We start from the raw sequence: 26,087 nt of genomic DNA, 5'->3' as shown, positions 1-26,087 counted from the left end.
GCTGGATCGGGAGGAGCTGTGCGGGAAGAGCGCGCCGTGCGCCCTGCGCCTGGAGGTGCTGGTGGAGCGGCCGCTGCGCGTCTTCCACGTGGAGCTGGAGGTGACCGACATCAACGACAACGCGCCGCTCTTCCCTGTGAACGAAGAAGCCTTTACAATCGCGGAAATGTCGCGGCCGGGTTCTCGGTTCCCGCTGGAGGGCGCGTCGGATGCGGATGTCGGAGCCAACGCGCAGCTCTCCTATACCCTCAGCCCCAGCGAGCACTTCAGACTTGATCATCAAGGGAATAATGACCAGAGCGCGTCTTTGGCTCTTGTTTTAACAAAATCTCTGGACCGCGAGACGATGCCTGAGCACCGTTTGGTGTTGTTGGCGAGTGACGGGGGCCGTCCGTCGCTGACGGGCACAATGGAGCTGGTGATCTCGGTGCTGGACGCCAACGACAACGCACCCCAGTTCAACCAGTCGGTGTATAAAGTGAAAGCCTTAGAGGGTTCAGAGCTCGGGACTCTGTTAATCTCGCTCAGTGCCACGGATTTAGACGAAGGGATCAATAGTGATGTTATATATTTATTTAGTAAGCGTCTCGCTGCTGAAGTAAAAGAAATGTTCACTATCGACGAAAACAAAGGAGAAATCAGACTTCAAGGGAAATTAGACTACGAAGAAATGGATAATTACGAGATTACAATAGAAGCAAGAGACAAAGGCTCGCCCCCGCTGTCGGGTCACTGCAAGGTGGTGGTGGAGGTGCTGGACGTGAACGACAACGCACCGGAGGTGTGGGTGACGTCGCTGTCGGTGCCGGTGCCGGAGGACGCGGCGGTGGGGACGGTGGTGGCGCTGCTGAGCGTGTCGGACCGGGACTCGGGGGCGAACGGTCGGGTGCGCTGCGCGGTGTGGCCGGCGGCGCCGTTCGGGCTGGTGGCGACGTTCGCGGGCTCGTACTCGCTGGTGCTGCGGGAGGCGCTGGACCGGGAGCGGGTGTCGGAGTACGAGGTGGAGGTGCGGGCGGAGGACGGCGGGGCGCCGGCGCTGCGCGCCAGCCGCGGGGTGCGGGTGCCGGTGTCGGACGTGAACGACAACGCGCCGGCGTTCGCGCAGGCCGTGTACACGGTGCTGGCGCGGGAGAACAACGCGGCGGGCGCGGAGCTGGCGCGGCTGTGGGCGCGGGACCCGGACGAGGCGGGCAACGGGCGCGTGAGCTACTCGGTGGCGGAGGGCGTCGGCGGGGGCGCGGTGGCGGGCGGGGGGTGGCGGGCGGCGTCGAGCTACGTGTCGGTGGACGCGGAGAGCGGGCGGCTGTGGGCGCTGCAGCCGTTGGACTACGAGGAGGTGCAGGTGCTGCAGTTCGAGGTGCGGGCGGTGGACGCGGGGGAGCCGCCGCTGTGCGGCAACGCCACGGTGCAGCTCTTCGTGGTGGACGAGAACGACAACGCGCCGGCGCTGCTCCCGCCTGCTCCTGCCGGGGGCGGGCCGGGTGGCGGGGCGGCGGGCTCGTCGGGGCCGGGCTCGAGCTCGGGCTCGGGGGCGCTGTGGGCGTGGGCGGCGTGGGGGGCGCCGGCGGGGCAGGTGGTGGCGAAGATCCGCGCGGTGGACGCGGACTCGGGCTACAACGCGTGGCTGCGCTACGAGCTGTGGGAGCCGCGGGGGAAGGGCCCGTTCCGCGTGGGGCTGTACAGCGGCGAGGTGAGCACGGCGCGGGCGCTGGAGGAGGCGGACGGCCCGCGGCAGAGGCTGGTGATCGTGGTGCGGGACCACGGGGAGCCGGCGCGCTCGGCCACGGCCACGCTGAGCGTGTCGCTGGTGGAGGGCGCCGAGGCGGCGCTGGCGGCCGCGGGCTCGGGCTCGTCCTCGTCGGGGGCGGGGCTGCGGCCGGCGGCGGGCGCGGAGGGCGGCGCGGCGGCGGCGGCGGCGGCGGCGACGAACGTGTGGCTGGTGGTGGCCATCTGCGCGGTGTCGAGCCTGTTCCTGCTGGCGGTGGTGCTGTACGGGGCGTCGCGGTGGGCGCCGCGGGCGGCCGTGCTGTCGGGGCCCGGGCCGGCGACGCTGGTGTGCGCCAGCGAAGTGGGGAGCTGGTCGTACTCGCAGCGCCAGAGCCGGAGCCTGTGCGTGGCGGAGGGCGCGGGCAAGAGCGACCTGATGGTTTTCAGCCCCAACTTCCCGCCGCCGCCCGGCCCCACGACAGAAAACGGTTCTGCTGGGAAGGGTCTGTCTCTCTCCCCACTTGCTTCAGGGGCGGTAAGTTTATTTGCAACTGTATTTTTTTCCTCTCTTGGGTAGTTCTATTTACCTGTCACTTTTCATGGACAATCTAATATATTAAAATACCTTTTCTATGGTAATAATTTTGCCATGCGAGTCCTAGCCTTGTATTGCTGTTGGGTGTAGCCATAGTCATCCGTGTTAGACATGTGTGTTCGCCTTTTGAAATGTCATTGTTTGACTACCTGAACGCTTCACAATATTTCTATGTCTCCTCCCCGCCCCCGTTTTTTTTTCTTGCCTAGAACGTTATGGTTAAACGAATTCTTAGCGTTGTAAGATTACTCCCCCCATCTACTGCTTGGCGTCAAATGGCGGTGGTAGGTGTTAGCAGATGTTTTATTTCCCCTTTTTTTAGTGCCTTTCAACTTGTGAAAGCACCGGGGAGGTGCCCAGAAGTTTGGTAGCTCCCTCAGGATGACTGTAATTAGGGTACAAGGTATCTTTGAAACCAGGTGTGATTTTGCTTGGTTTGATGAATATTGTCTTCATTTGCGCAAGGCTCGCTCGGGTTTTTATTGATTCTGAAGCTCGTGGGTTGGTGGTTCTTAAGAAGCTGAAATACATGGAATGACAGTTATGGGGTGCAGTGAGAGGAAGAAACGTTGGTGGAGATCGTGAGTACTGTTCTGTCTCTAGAAGTCCGGTGATAATGTGGGGGAAAGTGGAGTGAGATACAGGATGCTTCATGAAGAAGTGGAGAACTGTTTGAGGGAGGGCGTGCTCCCCGGCCTCCTTGCACCTCTCTCCACGCCCTGATCCCGCTCTCTTCGTAGTGTTGTGGCTTCCATTCTACCTCATTCAACCCAGAAGTGTGCTGTGGAAAGTAGAGTCGAAAGTTGGTCAGAGTCGAGAGAGGGAGGAAGACTGGTTAAGGCAAAAGTAGAAGAGAGAGCTTTTCTATGCAGTATTGAATAGTCTAGAGATGGTGGGTTAAAAACTTTTGGTTCTCCTAGCAGTAGAGCAGAAGAAACAGGGAAACACAGATTCAGCTAGAAAGAAGGTTTCGATGCTGGTTTCCACATCGATTTCCCTGTGTGGAGAGTGATTGCTTAATTACCGGGTTCTTTTACCACTGTCATCGACGCAGCTCAGCTGATCCTGGCCATGCACTGAATCGACTCTGTTCTCATCGACACCAGCTCCAAAGTACTCTTTGAGATGAGATGTTAGGGTCATGTTTAGTGTTCCTTGTTCGATGTTAGAAACGGGATATAACTTCTACAGGAAAAAGCGAAGATCTCTTAATTCTGATTTAGTTTGCATTATATCAGCATAAACCCGAAGTCTGTAGGGCTGCCGGGGTAGTAAGAACAAGCAGTACTTTTATATCATTCTTTTTCATGTTATGCGTTCAATTCGCCAAAGACACCTGTTTGGATAACTACTATAGTTTTATGGCAAAGGGTTATCTGTAATGTAGTATATTTCTTCTGAGAACGTACATTTCGTTGGGGTTTGTACGAATAGAAGCGTTTTAGACAAAGGACGCGGACTAAAAAATTAAAATCACAGGGTATTGGTTCCAATTTGACAAGAATGGTGCTTAAAGGTGTACTGAAAACCGGTAAAGAAAGTTGAAAACTTCATGTCCGTTTTGAAAAAATGTAGGAGTGGGTTATCTCCCCCTGATCCATAGAAAAATGTGAGCATGTCCCACGAATTTCTCTTTCCTTCCTGCATCTATCTTAGGTCACTTAGTAACGGCTTTACATTTGAGTTCTTTGTGTATTTGCTGGGGTTTGTGTTTCTAGTCTCCTTTGATCATGTCCGATAGCTGATGTGCTTAAGGGGAGTAGGTTATCACCTCTTAAGTATGCGTGAGCTACCTTCACGTGTGAGTAGCAAGGCTTATTCCAGAGCTGTAGAGCTGTCGTTTTCTTTCCTTAATTCCTATGGATGTGATGGAAGGCAGGAACAGCAAACCGCGACCTCCTAAATGAGAAGCTTCTGGTTAAATTTATAAGAAGGTTTAACTAATTCTGTAGAAGAGGATGGAAAACCACAGCACTTGCGCACAGGTGTGGGAATCAAATCGTTTCCTTGGGCTATGATTAAGGGCGATGTGGAGTCTCTTTAATGCCGATTGTTTGGGGCAGGGGAGGCTTTGGCTTCAGTACGGTTTCTCTTGGTTTCTCTGCAGTAACGAATTGAAGATCTGAACGTATTTATTATAGACGTACACTGTCAGGAAGTATCTCAGCATTTCTTTTAGAAACAAAGCGATCTTAACTTTAGAAACAGAGCTCGTGGATGCTTTTACTTCGTAGCATAGTCTGGCCAGGAGTCGTTAACAGAACGCGCTAGAATATCCTGTCAGTGTCATGAATAAAAGAGAACAACTTCACGCAGGGTTGTCAGTCGCTGCAAACCGAGACTCTCATTCCCGCTGCATATTGTTTTGCGGAATGAATGCTGATTAACAGCCATGTTATCAGGCAGAATGCAATCGTGGCTGCTGAGGCAGGGCTCGCAGCCGGGTGCGCTGCAGAGCACTGCCGCGGGCGGCTCTGGGAGCGGGAGGGGCGGTGCAGCAGCGGCTGCAGCTCCCGCACCGCCGTGGTGGCCGGAGGCCGTTTTGCAGCCTGAGAACTAGGAATTTTACAGGCAGGGGAATACCTGGCACGTCTGCCGGAGGAGTTGCGAGAAACGCCGGGTGTTGGGCTCGGAGCTGCTCTGCCGCACGAGCGGGACTGCTCCCCCGTACCTGCTGTCGCGGGTGTCCCCCCCCTCCCTGGGCAGCTTCCGCCAAGCCCGGTGGTCTCTGACTGGGGGTAAATAGACCGATCTATGTCCTCGCGTTCAAGCGGCGAGTTCTCGCCTGCGATATACCGAATAGCACGTCGTGAGTCTGTATTTCTGTGGCTTGATGTGGCTAATGAGCATTTTCGTGGGCTTCGCTGAAATCTCGAAATCCTCTGCCTACGAGATTGTTCTCCCAGGCTCCTTTTAGTCATCTCCACTCCTGCTGTCCCCACGTAGCGGCTGCGAGCTCCCGTGGCTTGTCGAAAGGGCGTCCTGACATCGCTGCCTCTCCTTGCCTTGCCTATGCGGAGGGCGGGGGGGGGCGGGATCGGAGCTGCGGGAACAACAGCGGATCAGCCCGGCGCTGCGGCCAACAGCAGAGCTGCTCTGCCCTCTCCTTTCGCCGGGGTGGGCGCAGGGCTGAGTGAGCCCGCGGAGAAAAGGGGGGGGGGTGTCCCACGGGGGACAGCTCACGCAGGGGACAGCATGGCCTACCTGCCACGCTGGGTCCCGAGCGGGAGGAGCCTGGTGTTTCAGGTCGCTGGGAGTATCGCCGTCCTTGCACTCATCTCTGCCCGGGGAGCCCGCACACGAAAGGCGATAGCGGGTTCCCTGCACCTCCGTCGGCGGCTCCGCGCTGGCGACTTGGGGTCGGTCCGAGGAGGAGCTCCGGTCTTCCTCAGTCCTATTTACTGTGGGGCTGCCGTCAGTGTACGAGCTTTTCACGTGCTTCTTTCCGAGTGGAGATGAGTGCTGGGGCTGCCGGTGGGTCCGGGGACAGCGGCCACCGCGGAGAGCTCATCGGTTCCCCTCGGAGGAGAAACCGCAGGGCTGTCGCTCCGTCTCCTCCCCCGAACGGATTCAGCCCCTTCTGCTGCCTCCCGCTGAAGCGCTGTGTCCTAATTTAACACGACTGGGCGCCCCTCCGTTCTGGTGGGCGCCCCTGGGATTCTCCCAAACCTCGGTACCGAGCGGGACGTATCCTGCAAACCTCTGCCGAAGGCACCGCTCGGCGTCTGCACCGCCTCTGACGCGTTGCCCGCGGAAACGGCGCCTTAAAATCATCGCTGACGTAGACGATGATGTTGAAACGCGAGCGGCTCTTCGTGTGGTGCAGCCGTGTGCTCCACAGCCCCGAGGCAACCCGGTTTTGCTGCTCACCTTTATTTTTTTCGCCTTTGCTCCCTTAACGGTTTCTTCTGGCTGCTACCATTGTTCCGAGTGCAACATGCACGGCTGGACTAATGACGTCTCATTGCCGAAAAAGGGGACGATTGGCTGAAAATAAAAGACGGGGCGGGAGAAAGAGTACGTAAGGGATGATCCGGGCTCTGAGGCGGTGTAAATGCAGCACTGCAACAGCCCGTCGGGCAGAGAGGAAGAGCTCTGTGAGCACGTCGGGGAGCAGGAGATGATGAGAGGGGTTGTGTAGCAGTGGGTGGCACCGCGGAGGTCCCGGACCATGCCGTCAGGATCACAAAAAGTTGGATTTCTCGGCGACTCGGGTCACACCAGCTTTAAGAACGGGTCAAGCTGAGGGAAGGGAATAGGGAATGGTTTGGAGATGGCAAATTGAAGGCGAACGTTGTAGCGTTCGCTACATATCAAGGTGCCACGCTTAGATCACTGGTCGGCCCGGACCAGGGAAAGAGACAGATAACACACACAGTGTGAGCGCCAACTTCCGCCTTTTATTGCGCAGTTAATTCCTTTTATACTAACAAGGGGAGGTGGGGTTACAGGTACATCACAAGGCTGCGACTAACCCTCTAACTTTCCGTGCCATCGCGAGATCTTCCGAACGCCGACCCCTACAGAACGTGAGTTCAAAGACGAGGGGTTTTAAACAGTGGTTACATTATCTGCTGTGATACCAAGTGAAGTGTCTACATTAAAGGTGTTTAATACCCTAATTATGTTATCTGCACATCAGTCGTAAGTGACTTGAGATGAAGAGGAGATCTTTGAGATTGGAGACCTTGAAAAGAAGGGTTGGGTGGAAGGGTGGCCAAACAAGAGTGAGAGTGGAGAAACTGAGTGTAAAGGCACCCTTGAGACCCCCAGGGCAGCTGGATATGGGAGGTAGAGCACGAACAGGCAGGGAGGAAGGGGCCTGGGACTCTGCCGAGCAAAGCGGTGGCTTCACACACAGGGCAAGGCTGTATTCTGCCCCCATGGCACAATGGTGTTACTCCCTTCATGGCAGGAGTGGCTGTAGCGTAACCAGCCCTGGATATTTAATAGTACTAAGCACTGGATTTTGGCCAAGGCCCAGAGCTGTCTACCTGAGCAGTGTGTGGAGCAGGTGCTCTTCCAGGCTGGACTAGGAACGCAGTGTAGTAGGAGCTGGGTGTTGAGATGGTGCCAGCAACATGGGTGTTCCAGTGAGCAAAGCTGCCTGACTGTCCACTGCAGAGTGTGGAAAAGGAGAGTAGGGCAAGGGATGCCAAAATACTAAAGTAGGGTTGTAAGGTTTAAAAATGTTGCTAAAAAGAAAGAGGATCAAAGGCAAATTCCCTTAGAGCCCTGTAAACAAGCATTAGGCAATGCTACAAAATTAAAGAGATGTAGCAGAAAGCTGAAGAAGTTATTTTGGATGGTAAATGAGTAGTAAATGAGTGAATGTGGTGTGTTGACCCTGGCTGGACACAAGGTGCCCACCAAGGCCCTTCTATCACCCCCCTCCCCTCAGCTGGATAGGGGAGAGAAAATATAACAAAGGGCTTGTGGGTCGAGATAAGGACAGGGAGAGATCACTCAACCAATTACTGTCACGGGCAAAACAGACTCAACCTGGGGGAAACTAACTTAATTTATTGCCAATCAATGAGAGTAGGGTAATGAGAAATAAAACCAAATCTCAGAACACCTTCCCTCCACCCCTCCCTTCTTCCCGGGCACAACTTCACTCCTGGATTCTCTACTTAACCCCCCAGTGGCACAGGGGGACAGAGAATGGGGGTTATGGTCAGTTCATCACATGTTGTCTCTGCTGCTTCATCCTCTTCAGGGACAAGACTCATCACACTCTTCCCCTGCTGCAATGTGGGGTCCCTCCCATCTGAGACAGCCCTCTACCAACTTCTCCAACATGGGTCCTTCCCACAGCCTGCAGTTCTTCATGAACTGCTCCAGCATGGGTCCCTTCCATGGCGTGCAGTCCTTCAGGAGCACACTGCTCCAGTGTGGGTCCCCCACAGGGTCACAAGTCATGTCAGAAAACCTGCTCCGTGGGCTCCTCTCTCCACGGGGCCACAGGTCCTGCCAGGAGCCTGCTCCAACGTGGGCTTCCTGTGGGCTCACAGCCTCCTTTGGGCACCCACCTGCTCTGGCATGAGGTCCTCCACAGGCTGCAGGGGGACAACCTGCCTCACCATGGTCTTTACCACAGGCTGCAGGGGAATCTCCGCTCCGGTGCCTGGAGCATCTTCTCCCCCTCCTTCCTCACTGACCTTGGTGTCTGCAGGGTTGTTTCTCTTGCATGTTCTCACTCTGCTCTTCAGCTGCCATTTCTGTGTGCCCTGCAACTTTTTTTCCTTCTTAAATATGTTATCACAGAGGCGCTACCACTATCACTGATGGACTCGGCCTTGGCCAGTGGTGGGTCCATCTTAGAGCCGACTGGTATTGGTTCTGTCAGACATAGGGGAAGCTTCCAGCAGCTTCTCACAGAAGCCACCCCTGTAACACCCCCCCCCCCGCTACCAAAACCTTGCCACACAAACCCAATACAGTGAATTAAAGACAAAATTGGTGTAGGCTGCCAGATACTTCTCAAAAGGTGAGTACATCTTGGAAAGAGGCAAATGTACAATTACTTTGATTGATTTTGGCTGTTATTAGTTAATCAGTTTCTGCTAGCACTGCTGGTATTTCAGGTGCTGGAATGCATAACCACAGCTTGTTATTCCAATATTAAGATTTAAAGAAAATCTACCTTTGAGTGGGTTCATCTGTTCAACAGGAGGATCTTGGGCCCCAAATTCTTGGGTTTCTTCATTGCAAACCCAGTCACAGACAGGTGAATAGTCTGTGTGTTTTACCTGTGTGTGCACCTGGGACACCAACACTCGGCTGCCCAAGCCTTCCCAGACAGATGGATTTATCTTTGCCACAGGCCAATGTTAAGGGAAATTTATCAGTCTTTCCTGTGACTTTAATAGGTGTTATTGCATTGCTTCTGGGTGTTTATAATGACTGCGCATCACTACAGAGCAGTAAAACTAGCAACTTTTTCCTATATTGTAGATGACATCATATCTTGGCACAAGGGGAGTCTAGGGCTAATTTGGGGTGGAGGGAGTCTGGATGACAATTTTATGATGACTAAGTGGGAATTGGGGATTTCTGCAGTTAGCAATCAAGGAAAAAACAAAACAACCCCAAGGTAAACAGCGTACCATAAATACTTACATTGTATACTGTGTGCAATGGTGCATTGAACAAATTTTTGTAGTGTGTGAATTAAGGTGGATGCACACCAGCTGCGCAGCTCCTGCATTCCACCCCCCCACCCCTGCCCCCCTCCCCCCTGCTCTAATGGGTGCTGTAGTGTCAACACAGTAGAAGTAAAATGCAACATTCAGGTGCTGCCAGGGGCACCTGGAGTTAAAAAAATCATAAGAACAGCAGATACTTGTGCTGGGGCTGACTAAGGCTTGCTCTGGTGCCGGCAGGATAGGAACCTCACTGGAAGGTTTTGCTGAGTTGTGAGGATGCAAACAGATGTATCGATTTTTTTTATTTAATGTACAACTTTTGGCTGTGCTCCCAATTTTCTCCTATTTTGAAAGGCCCTGATACTATGTATAATTGAAATGTTCTCTTTCACTTACCCGGAAATTCTCAGCTGCATAAAGAAACACAACGAATGCAATAAGAATTAAGATCTGTCCTTGTGGCACATGTATAGTCTCTTGCTTTTGATCGATCAGGATCTCATGATAATAAGCTCTAACAGAAGGAAGCTGGAAACGGACGAGACCAGAGGGGTCGTCAGGGCTTGAGGCCCATCTGTTTTACATTTACATTGCTGCTGAAGGTCATTCCAGGAAGGTTTTCCAGGAGGGTGTTTTGAAATGCTTTCTGCCTTCTCCCACCTGCTTAGGGGGTAGTTGCTAATTGTGCCCTTGGTGCAGAAAGTTGGGGGAGTGCTTTGATATTTATTTATTTATTTATTTTTTCCCCTTCACTCGTGATCTGCTATCTCTGTGTGGTATCAGCTCGTCTCTCCCCACAGTTCCTGGGCATGTCCTAAATGCAAGACCTCTCTGGCGCCGATATTTACTTCTCTACAAGTAATTCGACTGCTGTAGCCTCCCACTTTCCCCCGCCCACCCGAGCCATCCCCATCCTGCTCTGACGGGCTGGATGGGAGCTCATCTGTGGCTGCGGCGATCCGACTGGGGACTGTCAGAGAGATCCTTCTCTCCAATAAGCCGTGTTAATTTACCTTGTCCAGAAGGCGAAGCAGGAAAGAGGCTTTTTTTTTTTCCTTCCCCACCCCTTCCTTTTTTTTAATTTTTTTTTTTTTTAAGTTTAACAGGGGTAGAGTTGACTGCCTCCTTTAATTGTGCTCTTAAAACCCCTCTGGGAAATGTTGTGCTCAGCCGGAGCGTGCCTGGACTGTGCTGACCCATGTTTAGCCGATGCCTGTCACTTCTTATAGGCGTTTCTCTTCCCCCGCGGTACTCCGACAGCATGCTGCAGCGCATCCTCTCGCTGCCCCTCCTGCAAGGAGAGCAGGGAGGGAGGGAGGGAGCGAGCGGGGTCTGCTCCGCGTCTCTCCTTCACGGAAACACATCCATGCCGCGGACTCGCGAGGCCCGAAGCACCCCCTCCCCGTCCCCCGGACCTCCGTCGGGGCGCTAAAAAAAAACAGGGGGGGGGAAATGGGGGTAAGGGGGAGCGAGGAGAAGCCGCCGTCCGGCGGGGCTGCGTCGGCGGGGGGAGCGCAGCCCCCTCCCCCAGCGGCGCAGGTGGCACCGCGGCCTCTGGGTGGCGCCGCCGCCGCCGCGAGTCTAAGAACCGCGCGGGGCCGCCGCGCCGGTCACAGCGAGCGGCGGCGGCGGGCGCAGCGCGGCGGAGCGGAGGTGCTGCCTCTCCCCGCACGGCAGCCGGCGGCGCGGAGGGGAGCGGGGGGGAGGGAGCCGCCGCGGAGCCTTCCGCGCCTGCAGCCAACTTCTCGCCTTGCCGCCGGTGCTCCCCGGTGCCCGTTCGCTTCGCGCTGGGAACTTGAGGTGTTTGCTGAAATTTTGGATTATGTTCCTGCTGAGCCGGTCTGCGGGGAGCTGAGCCAGGGGAGGAAGAATGCGGGTCTATTTAATGGTCTTCTGTCTTATTTGCTGCACCGCGAACGGGCAAGTAGTGTATTCCATCGCCGAGGAAACAGAGCGTGGAGCGTCTGTTGGGAACATAGCAAAGGATCTAAGAATAGATGCAGCTACACTTTCAGCTCGGAAATTTCGCATGATCACCGGTTCAAGTAAGCAATATTTTAATATAAATGCAAGCACGGGGGCTTTGTCTGTTAACGAGCCCATAGACAGGGAGCAGCTTTGTGAATTAAAGTCTGCCTGTCTTCTGAATTATGAACTTGTGTTAGAAAACCCTCTAGAGCTTTATAGGATGGAATTTAAAGTCTTGGACATAAATGACAACTCCCCCAGCTTTCCCTTAAGTGAATATCATATAAACGTGCCTGAGTTCCTGTCACCCGGGGCACGGTTTACACTCCCCAACGCCCAAGATCTTGATGAAGGTACTAACAGTGTCCAGAATTATACTCTGAGTCCTGATGAACATTTCCATTTGGAAATGCAGACACGCGGGGACGGGAGTAAATATCCTGAATTGGTGCTGAAGAAAGCCTTAGACAGGGAGCAGCAAGCCACTCACAGACTTGTCCTTACAGCCAAAGATGGTGGGGATCCTCCAAAGTCCAGTGATGTCCCAGTCATTGTGACTGTGCTGGATACCAATGACAATGCACCAGAATTTGAGCACTCAGTCTACAGGGCGAGTATATTGGAAAACTCCCCCAGTGGCACTTTGGTAGTGCAAGTGCATGCCACGGACTTGGATGAAGGTCCAAATGGAGAGATCAGGTATTCATTTAGCAATACTACTTCTGCTGATCTACAGCGAATGTTCTTTATTCACCCGCACACTGGGGAGGTGACAGTCAATGGCGTTTTAGCTGTTCAGAGACCTCTCCTCGAGATGCTTATTGAGGCAAGGGATAATGGGGCATTTGGCATGTCCAGCACAGCTAAGCTCCTGGTGGAAATCACTGATGTGAACAATCATGGCCCAGAGATAACAATTACATCCCTTTCCAGTCCCATTCCTGAGGATGCTGTTCCTGGCACAGTGATAGCTCTGCTGAGTATTTTGGATAAGGACCCTGGGGAGAACGGGAAAGTAACCTGCCAGATCCCTGATAACCTTCCCTTCCAGTTAAAACCTTCCCTTGAAAACTACTACAGCCTGGTCACCAGTGGACTTTTGGACCGAGAGCTGATCAGTGGGTACAACATCACTATTACTGCCACAGACTTGGGCTCTCCACCTATCACCACTCAGAAGACCCTTTGGGTGCAGATTTCTGATGTGAATGATAACCCCCCAGTCTTCAGTGCTGACACATGTGATGTGTTTGTGGAGGAGAACAATCCACTTGGTGCTTTTCTCTACCAGGTCTCAGCCTCTGACCCTGATATGGGGGAGAATGGACGGGTCTCTTACATGCTCAGGAATTCCACAGTTGCAGGCAGTACCCTGGCCAGCTTTTTGTCTGTGAGCTTGGCCAACGGGAGCATCTATGCAAAACGTGCCTTTGACTTTGAGCAGCTTAGGAGCTTCTATTTCCAAGTGGAAGCCAAGGACAATGGGTCACCAGCCTTGAGTGCTGCCATAACTGTGAATGTTTACATCTCAGACCAGAATGACAATGCCCCAGCCATCCTGTATCCCACCAGCCAGAATGGCTCAGTAGCTGTGGAAGTTGTGCCCCGCCTGGCTGATGAGGACTACCTAGTGACGAAAGTGGTGGCAGATGATGAGGACAATGCACAGAATGCCTGGCTTTCCTATCACCTTGCCCACTCCTCCGACTCTACCCTGTTCCGCTTGGCACCACATTCTGGTGAGCTGCGCACCACGCGCTCCATGCGCTCCACTGACTTCCTCAAGCACAAGGTGGTTGTGGTGGTGCGGGACCACGGGGATCCACCGCTCTCGTCTACTGTGACGGTGGGCATCCTGCTGGCTGACACCCTGCCCCAGGCACTACCGGACTTTGATGACAGCGGGGAGCCACCACCACTGCTCAATGCTACAAACATCTACTTGATTGTTTCCCTTGCCTGTGTCTCCTGTATCTTTGCAGCGTTCCTCCTCTTTCTTGCCATTGTGCGTCTGTGCCACTGCCAGACTTGCTGCTGCAGTGGCTGCTGCTGCCCAGCTGATGAGTATGAAAAGTATTGCTATAGCGTGCACATGCTTCCCAGCTCCCACCTCCCGCCAGACATGCTGGAGGTCACTGGTGTGGGTAAACTGACGCATACCTACTTGTACAGGGCATCTGTAGGTCTTGGGCCTAGTAACAGCAGCATCCCAAATGGTGATGCTGGGAACATTCCCAGTGGTTCAAGGTTGCAAGTGCCAGGACCCTGCATCCAAGTGCAGCAGGTCCAAAGTGATCAGTTGAGTGCTGTCCTTGTGGTAAGTACTTCTTCCTTTCACTTTTTTCTTTGAGGCACATGGCCTTGCATCTACGCTGGGTTACTGTCAGTGCGGAAGAAGGTACTGAGGGTATTTGCAGGAGAGCAGGCATCAGACCTTCATGGCACCTGGAGGAAACTTGAGTTCCTTTTATATCTTTCTGAAAGCCAGGATCTCTTTGGGTGAAATATGGTCATGGGATGAAAAAAGAGATTTTTTTTTCCCACAAACACTTAGGACCTTCAGACATAACTGAAGGTAAAGAAAATGTAAGTGAAAACTAAATACCTTGCAGGCTGAGCCATTGTCTTCAGATAGCTAAGTAGGGGCATGATAAGAGGCCATGCAAGTTTGTAATCCATGGATGGTTCTAATCTACATTGTATGTAGCCTGTGATTTTTTTTTGTTTATTATTTTTTAACACCCCCCCTCCCCCCCCATTCCTGACTTTTTTTTCATTGAGGGGTAAGTATTTTACTGAGCCAAGATGCTGGTTTACAATGCCCAAGGTAAGCCTGTGGTGGAATAACAGGATTTCAATATCCAGCACCTCTTTAGGAAATGTAGTTTGTAGTGCTCATCTCTCTTTCTAAGCAATCCACAGGTTTTGTGGAACCTAAAATAATTCTCTTCTGAGCCTTTGACCAAGGTGGTTTCTTCTCAGCAGTGTGATGGATGAATTTGCAGGAGAAGATATCATATTTTGATCACAGTGTAGGGCTGCAATGTGGGATATGTCTGCAGGTCTGATCTGTTGGGTGTTGCTGTCACTTGTCCAAGATACAGTTTTCTTATATGGAAAACAATGCTGGTTATATTTTTAATAGGTGCTGTGAGTCATCTTTATATTTTTGTGAAGTTTTGAGATTTTTTGTGTGCAGTCTGTCAAATTTCCCTAGTGTGCGTAACAGTAACTAACCACTGTTGGTTCTGCCCAGGCCAGTACTCTGTCATAAGAGCTATTCCAGATGTTTCTAAGGAAAATGTAAGAACCCATGTTAGACAGACATGGTATAATCTGCTTCCTTCAGTTGTTTTTATCCTAGTTTACAATTATTAAAGGTTGTCCTAAGTCTGTAACGATTATGTTTATTTTCATTTTTTAGATCATTATTGTACCTTTAAATACATGTAAATAGCCAGCCCCTTTTTGAACCTTGATGTAAGGGTAGCCTCAGCAAATTCTTTGGATAATCAAATACATATTTAACTATAGAACACCTCCTTTTATAACTCTTGAGTTTCCAAGTAGTGATTTTTAGCAAGCTTTCCCTTGTTCTAGAAAAGATTCCTGATTTGCTCTTAATTATGCAATTAGTTTATCATGCCTTCTCTTATTTATCTGTTGGCAAGGTGAAGTAGGTTTGTGGGTTGTAGTTTTTTTATCCACCCTCTCACTGTTTTCTGAACACCTTGTCCACATAAATCCTCCTGACAAGGAAAGATCTTTTCTCATATATGTCATTTGATTTACTCATGATAGTTTACCTAGTATTTAATCAAAGTTATAATCAGTTTTAAGTCCTGTTCTCTGTAGTGGAAGTGGGTTGCACATGTTAGGGGTTTCTCACTATGCAAAGCTGGGGGTGTGGAATAAATCTTGCAAAAGCAGAAGCATCAGTGTCTTTCAGCAAGAAATTGTAGAGTCCAGGAAAATAGCAGTTGGTAGTATGTAAGCAAGAATTTGTGCCTAATACATTGGTGTTCTTTGGGATATCACTGATTATTTTGAGAATCCAAAAAAAAAGGCTGAGTTAGGACCTTTGTAATGGGGAGCTAAAAACCTTTTTGGGAATCTCTTAACTCTCAGAAGGTGTCTGCAAGAACCCCGACAGTGTCTTGGGGGCATGTGTATCCTTGGCTTCAGACTAGGTCAATATTGCAAAACTTCTATAACAAAGGTGATACAAAAAAACCCTCTGATGCAACTAATTTCTGTGTTCTTCTTGAGCAAGATCTTGAAACTCGGGTTACCAACACATTAATGGACTAAACAATAATAAAAATGCAAAAGTATCCCTGATCTTTGTAATGAGAGCAACCAAAATGTATCTCATTACATCTCGCTATATTCAGTCATTCAGGTGAATTTTTAAACTTGTAATATGAGACACCTTTTTAGGAGCTTTTGCGAGTGGGCAAAATAAATCCGAGATGTCACCTTTGGTAGTTTTATTTTCTTGGCTCCTAATATGCAGATATTGGTAACTGTAGATGTGACCTACATGAGAAGTCCAAAGGCTGTACATTAATTGGGCTGAGTAGGGGAGCAGAGACAAGGACTGTGAAAACTTATCTATCCTTAGAAACAGAAGGATGTCAGTTGTTATTAATTTGGTGCTGATGATTTCAGTGGCTAGTGTACTGGAGAATCGACTACATATGTATACACACATATATGTGTATATATACAATTTACATATTTCTTGCAAAATTTGCAAGTTATTAAAATGGCATTCATATTCAAATGATCAGGAGTAGGCAGAAGCTGCAGTCTCTGTACTTTCATGTCTGTACATGAAAGTGTACTTTAGACTCACCAAGATTTAAAATAAAGTATATTTATGTTAGAGATGCTTGGAAAATAGTTTCCATTCATCTGAGGTATCATGTGTTGTTGAAAATTATTCCTTAGTCCAGATCCCTGTGGACTTCAGTATGATTTCTATGCAGAAAGATCACAATGATTTTATTAGTGAGGAATATTTTTACTCATTTTATATTAAAGTGAGAGGATTATAATTTTTCAGTGTTTACCAATAGAAATTTCAGTAAAAAATGAAATTTGAAGTTTGGGTGTAGACTAAATTTTGTCTAAGTGCTTTCAGACTGACTCATTTGGAGGTAAAAATATAAGCATAAGTGACCCTTTGAACTTCTGAGGAGGGATCATTGTATTTCTCCATAAGAATATAAATGTAACAAAAAGAAAACATTAAATATTTAAAAGGTACTGGGAGGAACTCCATTGTTATAATTCAAGACACTGGAAATTACTCCAGAATTACAATTTTAGCAGAACTTAAATATCCCTGTTTGTTTTTGTTTGGTTTTTTTTTTTTTTTTTTTAATCTGAGGTGGATATTACAGTTTTTAGTACGTGGAAGATAGAAAAAGTCTACATATATCAAAAGTTAATTGAAATTCCAGAAATTATATGTATTTTCAAAATTTAACTTCTTTATTCTTGGTCTTCATTTGCTACTGAATTAAACGATAGGCTTGAATGATTTTTATATATGCAGATGCATGAGACCATTTTATGCTTCTACATCTTCTATTTAGGTTAAAGCTAAAAATAGAACTATGTATGGCCATAATAGCAGTATAGTAAACTGTAATTGTATCTCTTTCACTATTTTGCTGTGTCTTTCTGCAATGTAGCATAAGTGACAGCTAAGTGAAAAGCACGTTACACTGCTATGCTACTGTGCTGTATGAGAGACAAAGGCAGTAGTTGGATTACTGAAGTCAGCAGTAGTTCACTGAGTATTTCTGGGATTGTGATGTGGCCATGGATTGTTACGGTTCTTTTGCTTGCTTGTGTTGTCCATTGTGCTACGCAAAAGGCCTGTGAGATATTTCTACATTTAGGGTGTAGTGAACTCTGTGATTTGACATTCAATATTTAGGTTATGTCCAAAAATAGACACAAACCTAGCAAGGAAGAATATTTCTTGCTAAATTCTAATAGGAGTGGAATAATTTTGTGCAACGTGGCATGCATTTCCAGTGACAAAAATGGATGCACGTACATTGAAACAGTGGCATGCAATCTAGGCTGAACTGCCGCAGGCTAAGCATCAGCAGCTTACTCACACAAGTAAAGACCAGCCATGTGAGTAAGCCCTCCCTGCATCTTGTTCTGATGGGAGCACACCCCATAACAAAGCTAAATATAAGGGTGAAGCACCTTCCTAATTTTTTCTGTCCGTGCTGATAATAACCTGCCCAGAACCAGCAGTCATATGCCCACATTGTAAGAATTCAGTTGTGTAGGCAGATTTCTTGGCTACAGAAGTTGCTCTTGGGGTCAGGCCAAGAAAATCTTAGAAAGAGTGATCATCAAAGAAAATTCAGCAAGGGAAACTGCTGTAGATTTCCCTCTTTCTGACCACTCCAATTACCTTTTGCAAGGAAGGATGCAGCTCCAATGTTCAGCAAAAGAACACTGTGTCCAGGAAAGGCTACAAATGCTTGGGCTGAAACTTTCTTTGTCTGGTGTCTGCCTTGGAGTATTATTTTTAGAGGTAGTGGAAGGGAAAGTGACAGAAGGAGTAGCTTGAGACAAAGGGCTTGAGGGGATGTAGAGGGTAATGTGACTGTATTTGGAGATGTGTAAGGCAAAGGCAATGATCGGTGGATTGGATGGTGGCCTGGGTTGAGAGAGGGTAGATGCAAGTAGTAATTCTTGTATGAAAGTAGAGAACAAGAAAACAGTTTGGATCAAGTCCAGTCCTTTCCTATATCAGCCACCATTTAATCTTAAATCTTCAAATTCAAAGATTTAAAATTTAATTGTAAAAATACTCATTTTAATTGTAGGATTCACTAGGTTGTGCCCATTATTCCTAGTATAAAGTTATTCCTCTAAAGCTTTAAAACCCTCTTCTGACATCATGTCAACAGTTACTTGCCATGAATTTATAGACATTTGTTCTTGTGCCAGCAATGTCCTTTTAGTATAAGTAGTGTTCTTCCCTCTTTGGGCCTTGCTTTCTTCATAGTTTAGAGAGCAACCACATCTTTTCTTAGGCTTTGTTTGATTAAGCTAAACAAGTCAATCTCTTTCAATCTTTTTTCTACCGTCACCTCTGCACTTGTCTGATTGTGCTAATATCCCTTCTCTGCATCTATTCTTCCTTTGTGGATCTATATTGCAAATATGTGACCAGAATTATATATAATATTTCAGACAAAGGGCTTCCTACACAGTGATAGGAATACTTCCTGGTTCGGGGGATAGGGAATACATCACCTCATACTTCTTGGGATGGCAGTTACCTTCTCCATAGTTGTAATGTGTTGATTGATCAGTCACGTAAGTATTATTGCAGAAATTCTTTGTGGTAGAGATGGGTGGGGGAAGGTTGGTTCCCCAGATACTGGTGGTTCTGCCTAACCTCATCCATCTAAATGCTTGGTGTTTGAACCTTAGATGTTAAAAAGTCATAGCCACCTGCTGAGAGCAACTCATCCTGTTCATCTTGGACATAAGAGTTGAGACATAGTCTACAAATAGCGCTGAGACCAGATGCACAACTTTTAAATAACTGAAACTAGTTGATATAAGTAGTACCTTATGGGAGTCTGCACATTGGGTTATTAGATGTCATCAATTTCTGTGACAGGTGTCAAGTTGTTCCTGCAGTGAATGATGCCAAATGGTTGTCTTCCACAACTGTTGTTAGAATAGCCCAACTTCTTGTGCCATTGTTCAACTTTTTGATGTAGTGCTGTATGGAATATTTTACTGAAATCAGAATAGATGAGATGAATTTCAGTTTGTGTTTTCATTGAAGAGAATTGAAGACCAGTCTAGCAAATAGTTGTAAGATAAATCTATGAGAATTTTCCTTCCTTTTAGTGTACCTTCATTTCTCATTTATTCCTTCCTCCAAATTTTTATCCAAACAGGCAGGGTAGTGGGTTTGTGGTCACATAGGCTGGATTTTACTATTCTAAATCACTGGCACTGCAGTTGCTTCTCTCCAATCTGGTTATTCTACTCCAGACTTGACAGGTTTATCTTAACACCACCACCCCCCCCCAGCTAACCCCACCCAAAACCCACAAAGAAACAAAACTCAAACCAAAGCCTCCTCAATCCTACGCTTTTATTTGTTAGTTCTTTTAGAAATCTGTGATGGAAATCAGGTAGCAGGGATTTGAGGATGCTGAACTCCCAGCATTTTAATTCTTCCTTGGTGACAGCAATTTGCATTCCCTCAGAGTAATTTGTTACATAGTCAACTTCATACTCAAGATACTGAAAATAGAGGAAAGTATAGATTTTTTTGTCAAAAGATGGGACGGTATCTCAAGGGAATGATTGATCTGCATGTACCGTGTTTTTGTACTATTGGCCTGTTCATCCTCTGTATCCTGTTGGAGAGAGGCTGCTGGACTTCTAGTGTGGCCCAATAGACCTGCACTCACGCTATGTATTTTTGGGTTTACAGGTAGCTTGTTTCAATGTAATGAAAGGAATTCTGCTAAGAGTGTGACTTCCTGAGGACTGTTTAAAGTCACAATTAATCAAAAGAATAGCAACAAAATCCAATACCAGAACTGAAAAGGGAGGCAAGCAGGCACATGGGGATGAAGATATTCAGTTGAGATTTGTAAGGCAAAGAAAAGGGCAGAGCAACAGCTCAAAGATTTGATGCTATCAGAGGCATTTGGAGAATAAAAGCAAATTTGACAAATATGAGAAGTGGAAATTAAATATCAGAGAAAGAAGGTACATTATGAAATAAAGAAGAGTTTTGTAGTCTCTAGTCTTTGAGCAGTCTCTCTAAGGAAAATGAACACATTTTTGTTCTTTGGATTCTTTCTTCTCCAAAGGAATGATTTTTATATTTTGACCTGTTATTTCTTCTATTTTCCCCTAAGTTTGTCCCAGCATAATGGGTCTTGACACCTCATTTATTTGCTTTTAATTTCTTTCTTATTCTGCAAAAGCTGCCTTCTAAGTCAAACATCTTTGCATGATTGATGTGCAAAATCAAAGTTTATGATGTTCACTCATGAAACCTGAGGCTGTTGGTTCCAAAAAGTTCTGTGTTGTTGTTCCTCAACATTTTCCAATCCCATTGTAGGGGATATAGGCCAAGCAAGGAAGATTTACAGTTGAATGGGCTCTTCATCTTTTGAACTACATAGCTGTTTCCTTATGTGTCTTGGAAATTTATTTTAGACAGCTATTTGGTTCTGCTTTCTAGCCAATAATTATATGGAGATTGGCACAATATCCTTATGGTTAAAGCAGTTTTTGTTGCATGGTGTTACATTCACAGGGTTATGATCAGACCTATAGTATTAAGACATGAAGACATTTCAACATAAGCCTGATTTCAGTCTTCTAACTTTGTGACACTCCAAAAATTCCAGTACAAGAGAGATATGGAGCTACTGGAGACAGTCCAGTGAAGGGCCACTAAGATAGCTAAAGGACTGGAGCATCTCTCATATGAGGAAAGGCTGAGACAGCTGGGCTGAGAGACCCCAGAGAAGGCTGAGGAGGGAATCTCATTAATGTATGTAAATATCTGAAGGGGAGATATAAAGAAGATGGAGCCAGGCTCTTTTCAGTGGCACCCAGCGAGAGGAAAAGAGGAGGTTCTGTCTAAGTGTAAGGAAACCTTTTTCTTTTTTTCTTTTCTGTGAGGATGCTGAGCACTGGCACAGGTTGCTTATGGAGGTTGTGGAGTCTCCATCCTTGGAGATATTGAAAAGCAATCTGGACATGTTCCCAGACAACCTGCTTTAGTTGGTCCTGCTTGAGCAGTGGGGTTGGACAAGATGACCTCCAGAGGTCCCTTCCAACCTCAACTGGTCTGTGATTCTGTGTTGCCCTTAATGGAAGAGTGTGCTGGGTGTACCCTACCTTACAGAGCTGTGTGATGACAGTGGAGAAAAGGTGTGAATTTGGGCATGTGAAATATATCCTCTAGTAGGTTTCCATTGGATGAAAGACTCTTGGGTAGTTCCTGGGGGAGAGGCTGGTGCTGGGCTACAAATGTGAGATAGATGTGCTAAAGTGTGTGTGGGTAAATGCTTGAGGATTGCAGAGACATTGCGGAGATATTTTTTTTTAGACTTAACAAGTTTAAGCCTTTGGTTTATCATAATTGAGATAATAATAACAACTAAATTAGGCCATTGTAAAGTTACAGGATTTAGCAAAACTGTTGGGTTTCATGTTTGTGCCTACAACATAGACCAAGTGTGCTGGTCTGTAAAAAGCATTGTTCCTGGGCATTTATTGCTCAGTCAAAATTACCACAGTGGAGACTGGGGGGTGGGGGTGGGGGTGGGGATAGAATGTGATAATGTAACAAAAGTTTTTAGCAAGTAGGTACTCTGTGAGAGGATGATCTATCCATAGGATCTGTGGTGCCAAGGAATTTCTATCTGAAACATCACACTCCATAGACTTCTATGAGAGTCAATTTTTGTTTGTATGTACTTTGGCACATCTTTTTTTTGGACAGAAAATAGAAAAAATCCAAAACCTCAAACCCTCAAGTATGTGTTTGCTCAGGGAGACCTTTTTTGTGTTTTTCATTTTCACTTGTCTTAAGATACCAAAGATACCAAGAACTCAAAACATCTGTCATTTGGTTAGGCCTAAAACCTGCAGAATTTGAAGCTTTGCTTAGTAGGAAATGGGAAATCTAAGAATACTGATAAATGCCAGTAATGGTGCTACTCAGGGTCATTGATGAGTTGAATGTTCAGTGACTAAATCTTGTGAAAGGGCATGGGTCTTGACTTAGTATTTTATATTGTAAACCCAATGACCCCTGCAACAACGCAGGCTGAGGTGTTCAGTGGTGGTAGTCGTGGTGGGTTTTGGGAGTTTTTTTGGGTTTTGTTTTGTTTTGTTGGGGTTTTTTGTTTGTTTGTTTGTTTTGGTTTTTTTTTGTTTTTTTTTTGGTTTTTTTTGTTAAGGTTTTCAGATTTGTAGCCAGAATACCATTTGCTTGCATTATGCATTCTTCTCATACCCCTCACACGCCCAGCCCCTAAAAAAAGCAAAAAAAAAAAAAGTCTAGCCAAATTTATTCAAATAATCTTAATTCTGCTCTATATGTCAGCCTGCTATTTATCTCCAATAGGTTTACATCATGATAAAATTTGTAATATCTCAGGAATCATTAAAATGTGATGTTGTAAAATGTGATGTTTGCTTCTGCTGACTCAGTTTTCTTCTTTGTAGAAGAGCATGGAGCATGCCCTATAACAGTTCTATTGTCTATATATATTCCTTCATGTGAATCCTTCACTTGTTCGGTTTATGTTGTTGTTGTGGGTTTTTTGGTTTTGGGTTTGGTTTGGGGTTTGTGGGTTTTTTTTTTGATTAGGCAATCTTGAATACCCTAAAGATAATTGAACTCTAAAGATATCCATTTTCAATATAATATTAATAGGAAGGAAATCTGGAGGAAAAAAAGTGACTTCTTCCAGTCAGAGGAGAGAGAACTGCCACCTTGTCTCACCTTTTTTGGGCTGGTGAAGTAAAATCACCCTAGCAAATGACTTGTTGAATCTGAGTTGCCAGCTGGAATACCTTCAAAGGATTTTGGGTTGTTGATTTAGGACTGCTATTTGCACTTTCATCTTTGTTTTAATCTTATTATATATTTGTCTAGGGATTAGAATTAGCAAGTTCCTGTCTTCTCTTTTACAACATCATGCTTCTCTACAAGACATTCAATCTCTTTAACGTATCTCATCTTATTTGAAAAACTACAAGAAAAATTAACCCGAGCTAATGCAGAACATGGAAAGATGCCAGTTTGACCATGGTCAGAACATAGCTGTAGAATACAAATCTGCACTGAAGAATGTTATAATTTTGGAGCTCTTAATCTGGTGAGGCCCTTTACTATTGCAATGTTATGTTTCATGAAAAAGCTTTTCTTCACTCAAACTGCTCAAAGAGGACCCAAATGTTTTTGGATAAAATCTGAATTGAACCATTGAGCCCTGGAGCTGTAAGTCACCATTGTATGAATTAATAGTTCATCACTACGTGGTTCTCTCTTGTATTGTTTGTATTATCATCTAGGATATGGGGCCAATGCTCTTTCATGTAGGTGATTTATGTTCTTGGAAAACTTGGAAAACAGCCAATATTGGAGTTAAACTTGACTGGAAAAAAACCAAACAACAAACCCCAAACATAAACAAACAACCCCTCCCCCCCCTCCACCTCCCCCAACCCCAAAACCTAACAAAAAAAACATGAAGGGGGAAGTAACAGTAGTTTTCCACTACCTAACAGGCATTGCAGCGATGGAAAGAGAGGAAATGGTTACAAATTGCAGCAAGGAAAATACTTGCTGGACATGAGGAAGATATTCTTCCTTGTGAGAGTGTTGCCACCCAGGGACAGGACACAGAGAGGTGTTGGGATCTCTGTCCTTGAAAATACTCAAAGCTTGACTGGACAAAGATCCTGAGCAACCTAATCTACCTGTCAGGTTAGCCCTCTGGAGGTTGAAGTAGAGACCTCCTGAGATCCTTCCCAACCTATTTTTTTTCCTGTGATTCTTTGAAATGTGGCAAAATGGAAAGGCTATATCAACTTTTAAATGTTTACAAAAATGATGCTTCATTCTCTTTTCAAAACCTGTACTGAGGTGTTCACAGGGGTTCTGAAACTACTGTATATTTCCCAATAGGTGCTGAAATCCCACTGTGAAAGATATGAAAATCACGCCAAAATCTGAATTTGTTCCCTGTGAGATGCACAGCTGGTGGCATCCCCTGTCATAGATCTTAATGCTGGGTTGTACCCAGCTGTCTCCAGCTGCAACTACGGTGATGATCATACCCAAGTAGCTTAAGGTTAGGAAGCTCTGCTTTGCCACACAAGCATGAGATCAAAACCACACATATCTAGCTTTGGGGAAAGTTTTGGTATCTGAAACCAGCTTTGTAATTTTAATTTAGTCTTGAGTTCTGTTCTGAAGGAATCTTTTTCTGCAATAGAATAGCTATTTTCCTTTTCTAGAAAACATTTATGCTAATCATTCAGCTCCCACAGGAAGCCCAGATCTTACTTTTATCCTCAGCTACATATAACTGAGAAGACTTAAATTTTCTTCTCTCTCTCACCCCTTATAAAATGAGAGTTCCTTAGATAAAACCATACTATATAAATGATGAGCCTAGTGACAGAGTGGAAACAGCTGTTGGAGATGTGTGCTCAGGGTTCTAGGATAACTGCGAACAGGGAAGAGGAGAGATACTCAATGGTGTAGTAACCTGATTCAATGGGAAGCTGTGGAAATAGCTTTACTGCAGCTATTAGTTTGTGGTGTACTATATAAGAATCTGTAGCACATATATTGCCTTTTGCACGGAGATCCTACTCTACTTTTTCTGCTGTGAAATTCACAGGTTCTGTTACTCTGTCTTGAACCTGTTGGTAACTCTAGCACCCAACCAAAGTTGATGGAAAGGGATTATACACAATCATTGTAGTCTGGGTCACTGTTTGACAAAAACAATGATGAATGTCATCAGGAAGTTGATTAAAGGAAATGTCAGTTTTCATACATGATACATACTGAATAATTTAATCTTCTATGTATGGCCTAATTTGAAGGGGTACATTGTGTTCTTTTTTGCTTGTCCTGGATGATGTTTTGTGAACTGTTGAAAGCAGTGCTAAAGAGGCAGACAAATTAACGGGGTAGAGATACCTGCCAGATTAGAAATACCAGTAAGATAAAAGAACAAAAGAGAAGTGGGTTGGTTGGTTGTTTTTTTTTGTTTTTTTTTTTCCCTAGTGCACTTAGATTAAGTATCATTCTGATTTAATGTAAAATTCAGTTTACTGAAAATCATTGTTAATACTTCAAAATGAACCTGCACCTGCCTAGATCTATGCCTGCACTGTATCATTGATACCAGCTGAGACCTAATGATCTGTGATGGTGGCAACTGCACCAATCCTTCCAAAATGAAGTCCTGTAAGGAGTTTTTAATTCCTTTTCCCTTCTGCCAGATAGCAAGGAAGTTTTTGGAATAATTAATAAATCTCTCCTTTAAAATATGAAATGATAATGCCATCCATAGGCTTTCTTTGTAATGACTTTTGAATGCTTACTTATCTACTTGCAATCAAGATTCCAATTAATTTTATCAGAATTTATTCATTGTGCTTTTAACAATCTTGTGGTCAGTAGTACAAACTGTACATGGGGGGAAGAAAAAAGCATTTGAGCATCTGCAACCATATTTCACCTCACTTCACAGCTGCCTTATCCCCGCCCCCCCTCACAGGGGATTCTTATCTGAGATGACACTATTGTAAGACTCGTGGAGACATTGAACTTCTACACTGTATCTAGTATTTGAGTTTAGATAGCTTGCAGATTTTCAGGGCTACCATTGATGCTATTCTGCCATTAGAGAAGGGAGATGATTATTTGTTTAATGAGACAGCAGTTACTTCTGGACTTGGAGGACTTTGGGGAGTCTTGGATTCCATCTCATGGCAGTCCAAAATATTGAAAAAGAAAAGGATACTTTTAAATGTCCCTTTTCTCTCCTAACTGATTCTGTAGAATAGAAGTCATGTTAGAACAGAAGTAGCAGAATAATGGAGTTACA

General features: G+C 46.4%; 2 protein-coding genes across 2 annotated transcripts; one reads left to right on the top strand and one right to left on the bottom strand.

Annotated features, from left to right (window-relative positions):
* Positions 1 to 558: 558 nt before the first annotated feature.
* On the bottom strand, positions 559 to 10,725 carry LOC142044545 (uncharacterized). Its single transcript, XM_075057133.1, has 5 exons — positions 10,647 to 10,725; positions 9,847 to 9,860; positions 5,507 to 5,770; positions 3,327 to 3,487; positions 559 to 2,145 (listed from the first exon to the last, which is right to left on the bottom strand). The coding sequence occupies exons 1-5, from the start codon at positions 10,723 to 10,725 to the stop codon at positions 687 to 689; spliced, it is 1,977 nt and encodes a 658-aa protein (XP_074913234.1). The 3' UTR covers positions 559 to 686.
* A 595-nt stretch (positions 10,726 to 11,320) lies between these two features.
* LOC142044544 (protocadherin alpha-C1-like) lies at positions 11,321 to 20,888 on the top strand. The gene is made up of 2 exons (XM_075057132.1): positions 11,321 to 13,735; positions 20,850 to 20,888. Exons 1-2 carry the CDS (start codon positions 11,321 to 11,323, stop codon positions 20,886 to 20,888), a joined length of 2,454 nt encoding a protein of 817 aa, XP_074913233.1.
* Positions 20,889 to 26,087: the final 5,199 nt, after the last annotated feature.

Source organism: Buteo buteo, chromosome 24 (assembly GCF_964188355.1).
Source record: "Buteo buteo chromosome 24, bButBut1.hap1.1, whole genome shotgun sequence".
Lineage (NCBI taxonomy): Eukaryota > Metazoa > Chordata > Aves > Accipitriformes > Accipitridae > Buteo > Buteo buteo.
The sequence above is the reverse complement of the archived record's forward strand: the minus strand, read 5'-3'. Positions and strand labels throughout refer to the sequence as shown.